Below are 12017 nucleotides of genomic sequence, written 5' to 3'. Positions count from 1 at the left end.
TCACCGGCGACGGACTCAGGACGTCACACCTCAGACTGTCACAGTACTGCCCACCATCTCCCTCTTTGTTTTATTTTCTTCTGTGAATCCCTATCCCCTTATTTCATATTCTAGGAATATTTTGCTGTAAATATTTAGTTGCTTTAACTATGTAGTTTATCTCAGTATATCCGCCAATTCACCATCCTCATTCCTCGACAAGACGCCGTTGCCACTTGCCAGCCCCGCCTCGCCGTTCGGCTGAATCATAAGGTAATTATTGTTAGGAGAGAAGCAAATGACAGATCTTCGTTAGTGTTTTTTTTTTTTGGGCATTGTTTTGTTTATAATGTGGGAAAATTAAATAATCATATTTATTGATTTTAAAATTTCAATATGAAGGCTTTAAAGTACGGAGTATATGTTTTCATAACTCTTGGAAATTTGTTTGAATGCTTCATCTTGTTAATATATGCCTAGAAAATGCTTTTCTTCCTTCTTCCAACTTAAATTTTTTGTCCTTTTTGGCTATACTTTAATGCTAAAATACCAGGATTGGGGCTTACATATTCTGGATAGTACTTAATTTTCTTTTACCTTTGCTGCTACTACTATGTCCATAGTTCTACTAATTACTATTTGTGGAAATAATCTGCTACTTGTATTGAAAGTGGGGAAATTTGGGCGAAACTGGGTGATGAATTAAGCCTACTTTCTTCAAGTTTCACATATTGCTAAGCTAGCTGCAACTCCAGCCTGGAAATTATCTGAATTCTTAATGCACAGCTTGCAAAATTTACAGTATAATTTTTTTATTTTTTATTTTTAACCTTAGCTTGTTCTGTTGTTCCAAGGAAATCCACAAAAAAGAAAAAAAAAAAAAAAAAAAAAATTTGTTTTGAATGCTTCATCTTGTTAATATATGCCTAGAAAATGCTTTTCTTCCTTCTTCCAACTTAAATTTTTTGTCCTTTTTGGCTATATATTTAATGCTAAAATACCAGGATTGGGGCTTACATATTCTGGATAGTACTTATTTTTTTTACCTTTGCTGCTACTACTATGTCCATAGTTCTACTAATTACTATTGTGGAAATAATCTGCTACTTGTATTGAAAGTGGGGAAATTTGGGGAAACTGGGTGATGAATTAAGCCTACCTTTCTTCAAGTTTCACATATTGCTAAGCTAGCTGCAACTCCAGCCTGGAAATTATCTGATTCTTAATGCACAGCTTGCAAAATTTACAGTATAATTTTTTATTTTTATTTTTAACCTTAGCTTGTTCTGTTGTTCCAAGGAAATCCACAAAAAAGAAAAAAAAAAAAAAAAAAAAAGAGAGAAGTAACCTCCTAACCTGTCACAATGTCACCAGGTTGAAAGAACTTGGAGAATGAAATCACACTCTAATGCAAGCTGATTTGTTAGACTGGGAAAGGCAAGTCTAAAATGCTAAAGAAACCATACTCAATGCTAAAATGCTTACCAATGATGAGCTTATTATATGCTCATAACAGTTTGCTTAAATGTTCATATATATGATGATCATAATGTAAATAAAAGTTTGGTCATTGAGGAGGCTATGCTATAATTCTTGAATGCCATTAGACAAAGTGCAGTAGCTGGTGTGTAATTTTTTCCTTTCATCTTATTCATCGTAATTTTTTAATGATAATGTTAGAAATTGAATTAATGAAAAATAATAAATATTTGTTAATGCATTATGAGTGTTTAAGTTTGTTTAAGACCATTTAGACTAATTGTTGACTTTTTTTGAGTTTGTGTTTGTTCTTTTTATTTTTTAATTATTCGTGCGCTGGGCTGCCCAACCTGTGGCGCCATGACGGGTTGGGTTGGGTTGAGGTTTTCTTGGCCCATCCCACCAAATGGCAGGCTGCACGTTGGCTCACTCCGATTTGACAGCTCTAATAGTATTAGATAATAGACTTAGTATAAATAGCATTTTTTATTAATGAAAATGAGATTGCTATTTGTCGAAATTAAGTGGAGCTTCCTGCTAAATTGCTTCCTCCAGCTTGTGGCTTCCTATGTCGACATCTGAGAATCCATTGCAGCTTCTCTTCCAAACATTTGAGAAGGTATCAAATAGCATCCAAACCCATCTCTCTCAATTCCTAAGATTTCCGAACAACCCACACGCCAAGCCGCTCTTTGCTATCTCTACAGCTCCAAAACCTAACCGCTTGGCTCCAAGACCTGCCGTCTCTGCTCTTCTCCATCCCGCTGAAGTTCCAAAGAAGGTAACTTTAGCACCTTAAATACATTTGACGTGCACTTTGTTTCTTTCCTCTTGGTATTGTCTGAGCATCACTGCAGTTCTCTTGTCTGTTTTATAAGAATTGGCTAAACTTACAATTCATGCTTGTTAGCTATTCAATAAAAGTTCCAGTCAAGATTAATAAAATGCAGTGTTGTGTTCTTTTAGATTTATGTTCATCGAGAGGCATAGTGGTGCAAAAAACTACTGCAATGAGCATGTAAAGATAGAAATGAATAAAAGGATTTACTGCTATGATCATTTTGGATACTGCTTTAGGATCGTGCATTTCATTTCAGGAATACTGTTACTGATTGGAACTTTTTTCTTGGCCTGTCTTAGCATTTAGCCCATTTACTCCGTATTTTATTTTATTTTAACATATAAGAGTATGCTGCAATCAGTTGAAGGTTGCTATTCTTATTGTCATTCCATTCAGGAAATTTCTGCTGGCCCAGTGACTAAAGAAGAGCTTGGAAGGGCCACTTGGGTTTTTCTTCACACTCTTGCAGCTCAGGTCATTTCATTGGTCATTCCTTTTGTATGATGATTTTTTTTTTCTTGTGTCTTATTCAACCAATATGCTCTATTCTATGTTCTTAGAGGTTTTGAGTAAGATGGAGGCTGGTACTTTTCTTTGACAATTATCAATGGCATAAAATTGAGGCTTATATATAACCTGATGGACATGATAATAATTTGTTCCGTTGTTGCATTTTAGATTTTGTGATGCTCTTAATTGTTCGCCATTTGATTCTATATCTGAATTGTTGATTTCAGTACCCAGAGAAGCCAACAAGGCAACAAAAGAAGGATGTAAAAGAATTGGTACACTACTCTCTTTTCCTCTCAGTTCCCTTTCACTTCATCAGTTCATAATAGCTGGAAATAAAATCCAGTTCTTCTAATTTGAGAAGGACCACTGAATAGTTTCTATGGGGCTATGACTATGTGAAGGTTGATGCCACTTGTACCACCACAGTCACTATTTCAATTTCTTTATTATTCTCTATCTTGCTTTTCTGATTTGTCAACTGTGAACTTTGTGTTTAATGCCAATTAAGGCACAAATTCTGAGTTTCCGTTATGTTTTACAAGGACTTGAGATAAATTATATTTGAATTACATTGGAGTAAATCTTGGAGAAGGTAAAAATGTAAGAGAGTTATTGTTATTGTGTCAATTAAATTCATATTTTCCTCTTTCACATGGTTTGCAGATGGCAATCTTATCTCGCATGTACCCTTGCAAGGACTGTGCTGATCATTTTAAAGAAGTTCTACGGTATCTACTCATTCACCCCTCTCCCCAGTCCCCACATTTTCAATGGATAAGAATGTGCCTCCCTTTGGCTTTCTTTTTGTTATCAAAACTCAAAAATTGGAAAGTTAATTTCTAATAAAAATTGATTTTTTTTTTCGGTCCTTGCAGAGCAAATCCTGTACAAGCCAGATCTCAAGCTGAGTTTTCCCAATGGTTGTGTCATGTGCACAATGTTGTTAATAGAAGGTATTTTGCTGTAAATCTTTCAACATTTTCATGCAATCAGGCCTAATGTTGTAGATATCCTATCCTATCGCCTATCGGTATCTAAATAAATGAACTTGCCTTTCCTGATTTACTAATTAATTGAGACGACTTCAATTTCTCTCTGGTTATTCACTTGAATTTAGCTAATTGGTTTATACATCATCTCACTCTCCATTGACTTATCTTCATTTTCCCAAATTTTTGTAAGTGACAAGGGTCTAGAGAGCTTATTTTAAAAATTTCTTGCCCATGTATGAAATCCTGTACAAGGATATAACAATATCCACTGTCAATGCTAATCCCGGAAATTTTCTTTCAACAGTTTGGGTAAACCCAATTTCCCTTGTGCACGGGTTGATGCACGGTGGGGTAAGCTCGATTGTGAGCAGCGTAACTGTGACTTGCAAGGAAGTGACAAGCTTTGGTAACGAGACATATTCAAGTTTCCGGTAGGAAATGGCGGTGGCTGAATCTATTGTGTATTGATGTTTTCAAAAGCCCAAGTACTCAGTAGTAGTTTTATAAATAGCCATGGCTACAGCTTCATCCATAGATTTTCACTTACAAGTTAATATCCTTAAATCTTCTCCCAACCATAGTAATTCTACTGGTTTGTATAAAGTTAGATGTGTGCTATTTTTGTTGTAGATGTTCATGTTTTTGCCATGATCTGATGGGATCCTTTTTCAGTGTGTAAATGTTGTACCGGATTAAGACAATATCTCTTTAATGGCGCCAAATTTTGGCTGTATGATATTGTTTACGCCTCAATGATCGTGTCAACAACCAGAATACAAAATATGCCAACATCGTCTTTTGTTTGTCTTGGTAAATTTTAAATTTATTAAATTTTAAATTTATTAAACTTGCCCAACAAAAAAAAAAAAAAGAAAAAAAAAACCAAAAATGTATAAATTATATAAAAAATTAATTAAAATTGTTATGGCTCAAGCGGTCAAAATATATTTGCTTTTTTCTTTTTGTTAATATCCGAAAAGATAATTGGACAAGATGTCTAATGCAAAATAAATAAATAATTAAATAAATAAAGGCTGGTCCCAACAGAAGCTGCTCTTTGCTGATTAAGTTTACAAAATGAGGTTTAAGTCTAAAAATTTATATCAAAGGCTTAATTTAAATTTATGGTGGGTTTGATTCACACAAGAAAATTGAAATCGGAATGAGAATCAAATATTTGGTAATGGTAATTGATTTTGGTGAAAATATTTTACATGTTTGATAGTAGGACAATTATTATTCCATGGACCATGGTCCACAGCTGCGTGGACCATAAATAGAAAGTACACTTTTAATATACTAAAATAATATACTTTTAGTATAATAAAAATGTAACTTATATTCATGATCTATACAATAATTTGCGGTGGACTATAAGGCCATACTAACAAAATGGAGCAGTTAAAATGTAGCCCAAATATCAAGGCCCATATTTGCCCTAAATATTACTCGTCAACGCTAAATAAGCCTAATAATCAATCTTGTGTCTTCACCGTTTTCATTGTTTCAGAAGCGGCAGCTGAAATCCAAGGAAGACATGGGTCACTCAAACATCTGGAACGCTCACCCTAAGACCTACGGACCTGGATCACGCGCATGGTACTTTTCTCCTTCCCTCCTTCTTTGATTTGTCCTGTGTTTATTTTTCGAGAATCTGCCGATCATAATCTGGTTTTATTACCTCAAAACTGTCAAGTAATTTCGCTTCCGATTCATCTTATTTTGCTTTGCTCGCTGAGAATGTTAGATGTGATTGAAGCTCCTATTCGTTTGATTTTATGCGGGTAGTAATTTCATTTGTAGGAATCGATTTATTTGTCGTTGTATTCCGTTATTGTAATAGTAAATTTTGTTTTTGTGCGTGATTTGGTGCTGTGTACTTAGCTGCGTATGACTGTAAACAGAATGTTAAATCTGTAAAACATAATATAGGATAGCATATTTATGCCATTGTCTCTGTTACAGCTGAATCAAAAGTAATTATGTTCTGCCTATTTGCACTTTCAATTTTAATCCTACAAAGATGTTAATCAACCTTAAGTCTCTAAATGGATATAAACAAATATGGTAAGACGATTACAAAAGTACTACAGTTCATGATTTCTTGGAATTGGCCTTTGTTAATTGTTATACCTTCTAGTTTTATGGGTCATAAGTTCTTAAATGTAAGTACATTTGAATCCAAGAAGAATGAGGGTTGAAGAGAATTCTTTGCTTGTTGCATTATAACATAATTCCTTGTTGGTATTTAATATTGTTCTACTTGTGAATGGCAGCCGTGTGTGTGGGAATTCTCATGGAATTATCAGAAAGTACGGCCTTATGTGCTGCAGACAGTGCTTCCGCAGCAACGCCAAAGAAATCGGGTTCATAAAGGTTTGCCATTGAGTTTCATACTTGTGTATCTTATTCTGTCTCAACTATTTAAGCGTGCTTTCATATTTTTCATGGTGATTACTGATTAGTCTTGCGTATCTTCTGCTGTATGATTTCACTATCTCTAATATATGATATTGAATTTTTGGCTATTAATGCCTTCACTTTTGTTACAACTCTCTTTTCATGCACTTATCATTTACAATTGTTACCGGGACTGAAGTTTTCCTCGATTGGCCTTTGCAGTACCGCTAATGGATTGAAGGCCTGCTTGTTGCTTGTTAGTGAAAGGAGTATTTTGATCTAGAGACGATTTAATGGGCATGTTTTTCTTTATTTAGTTCTGTTAAACCTGGATTGATCTTTGGAACAATGCTTTTTGTTATGTCTTAAAAAATTTGCCCTATATTTTGCTTTGATTAAATGTTTATTTGTATTTGTAGTATTTATTACAGTGTTACTTTAGATATAAAGTTCTTTACATGCATTGTAGTTTAATTTGTACTCCATATTTTTTTTTAGAGTTCAATTCTAATATTACATGAATTTCAATATATATTAGATTTTAATAAATTAAGAAAATGAGATAGGAAGTAATATAACTCGAAACAAACATGAGATTTATAATAGTCTTTGAAGTTGGTAAAACTCTTGACCCCTAAAATTTGTGTAGTCAAGGATTAAGTTTAGATAAGTTAATAGTCCAGAATCAAATTAGGAATTAAAGCATAATCAATGAACTTAACCAAATATGTTAATATATAGTAGTATAAAGAGTTTTTTTAATATGTTAGAAAATAAAATAAAATCAAGAAAAAATTTATACTTTTTTTGTCCTTTAAGTTATAAAGTAGTATAGATTTAGTGTCTAATTATTTTGAGTTGCAAATTTGGCCTTTAATTAGTTATAATTGTGATTATTTTTTTCTCGTTTTGAAATATATTAACAAATTAAAATACAACTTTTATAAGTGACTATTTTATCTCACTAAATGAAGAAAATAAACTTAAAAACATATTTTATAGTTTAAGGAACAAATTTATTATTTTTTAAAAATTTATATCGGTGCATTTCAAAATTTTAAAATATTAGAGATATTTATGGAAAGAGTTCTAACTCTCAAATCTTACAAATTTTACTTTTGATGTGGCGGGGCACTGATAAGTTACTTTTTGATAAAATACTATATATAATTTCATTTTAAAAGTAGCTTGTAAGTTACTTTTTGATAAAATAGTATATATAATTTCATTTTAAAAGTAGCTTGTAAGATCTTTTTCATATAGATCCCAATACAAGTATTTACGTTAAAATTTTGTGTGTAAGAGTAAATATTAAGAGTAAAGAATGAGAGTATATAAAATATTTTTGAGTTAATACCTCCATTGGTCCTCCGATATACCAGCGGTGGTCCTTCGTCTTTAAAACGACCACGCGTCGTCCTCCATCTTTTTCAAAATAACTACCCACGGTCCTCCGTTAGGTTTGGTGTCAAACGGACTTTAAATGTGAGGACAAACATGTCATTTCCCATCGAGTTCATCATTTGCTTGTTTCTCCTTCTTCTTCTTGCCTCTCCTATCGGCAACCACCACCCCCTCCACCAAATCTCACCATTTCCTTCCATCTACTCCCTCTATCTTCGTGTCTTCCTCTTTCGACCAAGCAGTCGCTCGCCTCTTCCTTCCCTATCTTGTGTCTTTCTTCATCCGGCGGCTTGCAATGAACGGAGCAGTGATTGGCATCCTCTCTTGTCGACAATAACAGTTCGGCCAACAGCGGCGTCTTTTGCTCTTCCTCCGTCAGCAACGAAGCAGCGGGCCTCAGTAATGGCGGTGTCCATCTCTTCTGTCTCCAACATTGCAGCAGCAAGAACAGGCAGTGGCAGTTCGAGGCTGCGACAACGCTAACGGTAATTTTCGGCGGGTTTGGTGCAGCCATTATTACTAAAACAAAAACCACTAATCTTTCTTCCATTAACACTTATTGCAAGATTTTCTGTGCTTGTGGGTAGGAAATTTCTAACTATCTGGAATCAAACGCGACAGAGAGAGAAGAAGAAGCAGCTGTGTTTCTTTGTCATAGATTTTTTTTTTTTTTTGTTTTTAAAGAAGAAGAATGAAATCCAATTATTTGAAGAATCAATATTCCAAAGTTAACTGAGGTAACAACAAAACCTTTCATTGTACTATCAAGAACAACAGAATGAAAATGTATGGAGTATTATTCAATTCATTCCTGCTTAGAGTTTGCTACTTTGCAGCAGCAACAACACCAAATAGCTCCCAAATCGTTGAAAATGCTATCACTTTGCTTCTTGCTTTTTCTCAAAAAACGTCTTCCTTATCCAGTCAAATGGCTGGACAACCTGGATGGCGGTGGCGCTGGCAGCGATGCCCTAGGCAGCGGCGGCGGCGACCTGGAAATCGGTGGATTGCAGACGAAGGGTAGGGCGGATGAACTTGAAGAGTCCAGTTGTCATCTTCTTCGTCGTCGTTCAACAAACACAGTCAACTATACAACCTTAGCTTTTGAATTTCTTCCTCTTTGTCGCAGATTAGGGCTAAGTAATTTGGGGGAAATTCAATTTGGGAGAGATAGACAAGGTTCCAGATTGCAACTAAAAGATGAACTATAAGGAAATGACACGTTTGCCCTCACAAGTTAACGTCCACTTGACACCCAACCTAACGGAGGACCGCGGGTGGTTATTTTGAAAAAAATAGAGGACAATGTATAGTCGTTTTAAAGACGAGGGATCACCGCTGGTATATTGCTAATACTCGGAGGACCAATGGAGGTATTAACTCAATATTTTTCATGGAGTGACTAATGTTGGGGCCCACAGGGCACAAAAAGTAGTCAAAAACTGTGGATGCAGCGACGCACAGCGGTTGGGTGGCATCACAATGGGCCCTCACCCAAATACAATCAACCAACTTATTCTCAATTCCACGTCTACTCCATCATCGATTCTATAGGACCACTCACTTATTTTTCACTCTTCCCATCGTATCTCTTATATCTATAATTTTTTTCTTTTGAAAAGGACTTATATCTAGTTAAATTAACAAAATTTACTTTTAAATAATGAAATATATTTTTACCATTAATAAATATTTCTTCCATCTCATTTTTTATGTAGTTCAATTAAAGAGATTTGGTCGAAGTTATTTAAAATTCAATTTTTTATAATATTAAATTTAGTATTAATATATAAAATTTATATATTTAAAATTACATTAAAAGTACTATTAAACACAAAAAAAAAATTTTAAATTACTTTTTAAAAAAAACAATAAAGAAAGAATTGATTTGAATAATAAATAATAAACATGACAGGTAAAATGTGAAGAGAATAATAAATATTAAATCGAGTAAAATAAGATTAAAAATATTATCTTATTAGTTGTAGTAGGCAATAAGAGGTTTGAGCTTGTAAATTAAAGTAGAGAATAGGATTATAGGGCAAGTGAAGCGGGACCTCCGATCCGATCCGTTTTGCTTTTGGTCTGTTTAACGACTCAATAAAAAATATCTATGTTTTTCTCCAATCCATTTTATTAAATCTGTTTGTCCACACTCCACATGCTTGCTTGCATAATTGTGTGATGTGAGATGCATTAGCAATATGTGTAGTCAGGAATCTATAACACGTTCCATCAGCCCCTCTCCACCAAAACAATTGGAATTTGGATCATTTCATTTATTATTTACTCTCATCTTCTACCCTGGATCTCATCTGTGGACTACAACCAACCATGCCCCCCCAAATTCTACCTAACATTATATTCCTACGCCAAGAAATTTATTCATTCTTCTCAACAACGTAACTATCTGCATATCTTCCAAACCAAAATTCTTTGATTGGCCCGCAAACTACCCTACAGCCTACCGGGTCAATCAGCAATTATGGTCTACACTGTGCTATGTGAATCATAACAAAATGTATATTTTTAATATTATAAACATACATTATTTGTATACTGAAAATATATTATATAAAATAATGTATTTTTAGTACTAACATAATGTACTTTTTCCGAGTACAATATACATTTTTAATATATTAAAAGTACATTATTTGATAGTATGATTATTAGAGCTGTGTGCAATCAAGGGTGTGTTTGGTTGGTGGGTTTAGACATAAAGAATGGGTATGAAAGTGATTGCATGTGTTTGGTTGATAGATTTTATGAATGCTACTATGGGTTTGGAATATCCCATTAATGAGAAAACATATACCCTTATTAAATAAGAGTTTCATCTTCCTTCCTTCTTTCTTCCCCAACTATTAATAATCATTCTCATTCCACCCAACTACCAAAATGCTAAATACTTTCACTAAAACCCATTATCATTACCAAGTATTTGATACCCATTCCGATTCCGATTCCCATGTGCGAACCAAACGCACCCCAAGTCTTTCCAATCAAATACCTGTTACACTCCACCTTTTAATTTGCTCCAAAAAGAACCTTGCTCCCTCGCTTATTATTATTATTATTAAATGAAATATAAATAATTATACAAAATCAAGATCAATATAACATATAAATTTATTACTCCCTTAACAAAATACGTAGTAACATTTTTTTTAGTACTAGCAAAATGACATTAGGACGTACAATACGTACTCCGTCCGTCAACATAATACCGGAGGATCGGATCGCCGCCGGCTGTTGCTTTTAACCTCCAAAAATTTTCAACTTCGAAGTTGATTTTCTAAGGTTTAATTATATTTTAAAATAGGAATTAAAAAAAACCCCAAAATTTCATAGCTATTTTATATTGTTTATGGAAATTCCTTGTTGTGCTTCAGAAGAAGAGTCTGAGAAGCTTAACGTCGTTTCCCTCATTTTGATGGTACGCATAACAGCTCTCTGAAGTAGTGATTTCCGACTCCTCCGACGGCGTTCCGCGCCTCCGACTCCTCCTCCTCATCGCCGTTTGCCGGTTTACCTTCCCTTCACTGGACATCCTCAGCCCCAGATCTAGATCGTCAATCACCGATCTTACACTCGCTTCATGCGGATTGAACAATTTCGCATCGTCGGTCTCCTCCGCCGAATCGCCTGCGAAATCCGACGGCGCGTGCAATACTCCGCCTCGCAACACCGTCTCCACCGCCGTCTGGCACAGGTGCCAGTTCCCTGTCCACAGCAGTCCCACGGCTCCGTGCACCGGGTTCACCGTCCGTCCACAGGCTTCAAATAGCAGCGATTGGAACAACGCTGCATGTATATATATATACACACAAATTAATCTATAATTCTATACTATACACCACAAATTGAGGGGTAATTAAACAAATACCTGGCCTCTGGGAGGCGGGAACGGAGGAGAGGAACGACATGAGCCCGGCCCGGCCGAAGAATTTAGCGACGAAGAGAGTCGCATTAGCTTGAGCTTGAGGAGTTGTAATGCCCTGGAGGCTTTCTCTGAGTATGCAATTCTCATTGCAACCCTTTCGGAGAATCCGGCAGCCGTTGCAACTCATCGCCGCATCTAACTAACTAACAATAACGCCCAGCTTAATCGGCTCGCCCTCTATCTAAAAACAAACAATACTTTGCTTGAGAGAGAAGCAAGAAACAATAGATTCATCAGAGTTTAGAGATAGATCGATGGAAGAGAAGGAAGGTAGGGAGATTTATAGATGGAGTAAAGACTGAAGAGGTGAGGCGGCCGGGATAGTGAGCAGTTTAACTCGGGTTAAAAATTGAGCATGGTTAGGGTTATGGAGGGAGAGATATAAAATGTTGAAGAAGAAGAAGAAGAGAACGCATGGAGAAGTGCGTGGGAGAGTGTTCCGAAGTGTTTGGTGATAGCGGCT

The 12017-nt window shown here is 35.2% G+C and overlaps 2 protein-coding genes and 1 long non-coding RNA gene across 8 annotated transcripts in view; 2 read left to right on the top strand and 1 right to left on the bottom strand.

The window, feature by feature from the left end:
- Nucleotides 1–4557, top strand: part of LOC116015325 (FAD-linked sulfhydryl oxidase ERV1-like) — a 5932-nt gene extending 1375 nt beyond the window's left edge. For 2 of the 6 annotated variants that reach the window (XM_031255394.1, XM_031255402.1), the window contains exons 3-8: nt 2014–2239; nt 2696–2773; nt 3037–3084; nt 3476–3540; nt 3688–3765; nt 4109–4557. In XM_031255394.1, the coding sequence (XP_031111254.1) occupies nt 2027–2239; nt 2696–2773; nt 3037–3084; nt 3476–3540; nt 3688–3765; nt 4109–4214 (588 nt within the window). In that variant the 5' untranslated portion in view covers nt 2014–2026 and the 3' untranslated portion in view covers nt 4215–4557. Of the gene's footprint in view, nt 44–155; nt 253–1353; nt 1417–2013; nt 2240–2695; nt 2774–3036; nt 3085–3475; nt 3541–3687; nt 3766–4108 lie in introns of all 6 variants that reach the window. The other 4 variants (XM_031255366.1, XM_031255374.1, XM_031255380.1 and 1 more) reach the window with 4 other exon arrangements.
- A 3181-nt stretch (nt 4558–7738) lies between these two features.
- LOC116019422 lies at nt 7739–8412 on the top strand. Its single transcript, XR_004098716.1, has 2 exons — nt 7739–8093; nt 8196–8412. It is a non-coding gene; the product is annotated as an uncharacterized LOC116019422 (long non-coding RNA).
- A 2308-nt stretch (nt 8413–10720) lies between these two features.
- Nucleotides 10721–12017, bottom strand: LOC116033526 (LOB domain-containing protein 38-like). The gene is made up of 2 exons (XM_031276273.1): nt 11498–12017; nt 10721–11415 (listed from the first exon to the last, which is right to left on the bottom strand). The coding sequence occupies exons 1-2, from the start codon at nt 11679–11681 to the stop codon at nt 11000–11002; spliced, it is 600 nt and encodes a 199-aa protein (XP_031132133.1). The 5' UTR covers nt 11682–12017; the 3' UTR covers nt 10721–10999.

Source organism: Ipomoea triloba, chromosome 1 (genome assembly GCF_003576645.1).
Source record: "Ipomoea triloba cultivar NCNSP0323 chromosome 1, ASM357664v1".
Lineage (NCBI taxonomy): Eukaryota > Viridiplantae > Streptophyta > Magnoliopsida > Solanales > Convolvulaceae > Ipomoea > Ipomoea triloba.
The sequence above is the reverse complement of the archived record's forward strand: the minus strand, read 5'-3'. Positions and strand labels throughout refer to the sequence as shown.

Excerpts from the sequence above, each read along its gene's own strand:
- LOC116033526 (XM_031276273.1), bottom strand. The coding sequence starts at position 11,681 with ATGAGTTGCAACGGCTGCCGGATTCTCCGAAAGGGTTGCAATGAGAAT. Across the intron at positions 11,416-11,497 it reads TCCCGCCTCCCAGAGGCCAG|CGTTGTTCCAATCGCTGCTA; the intron begins GTATTTGTTTAA and ends ATATACATGCAG.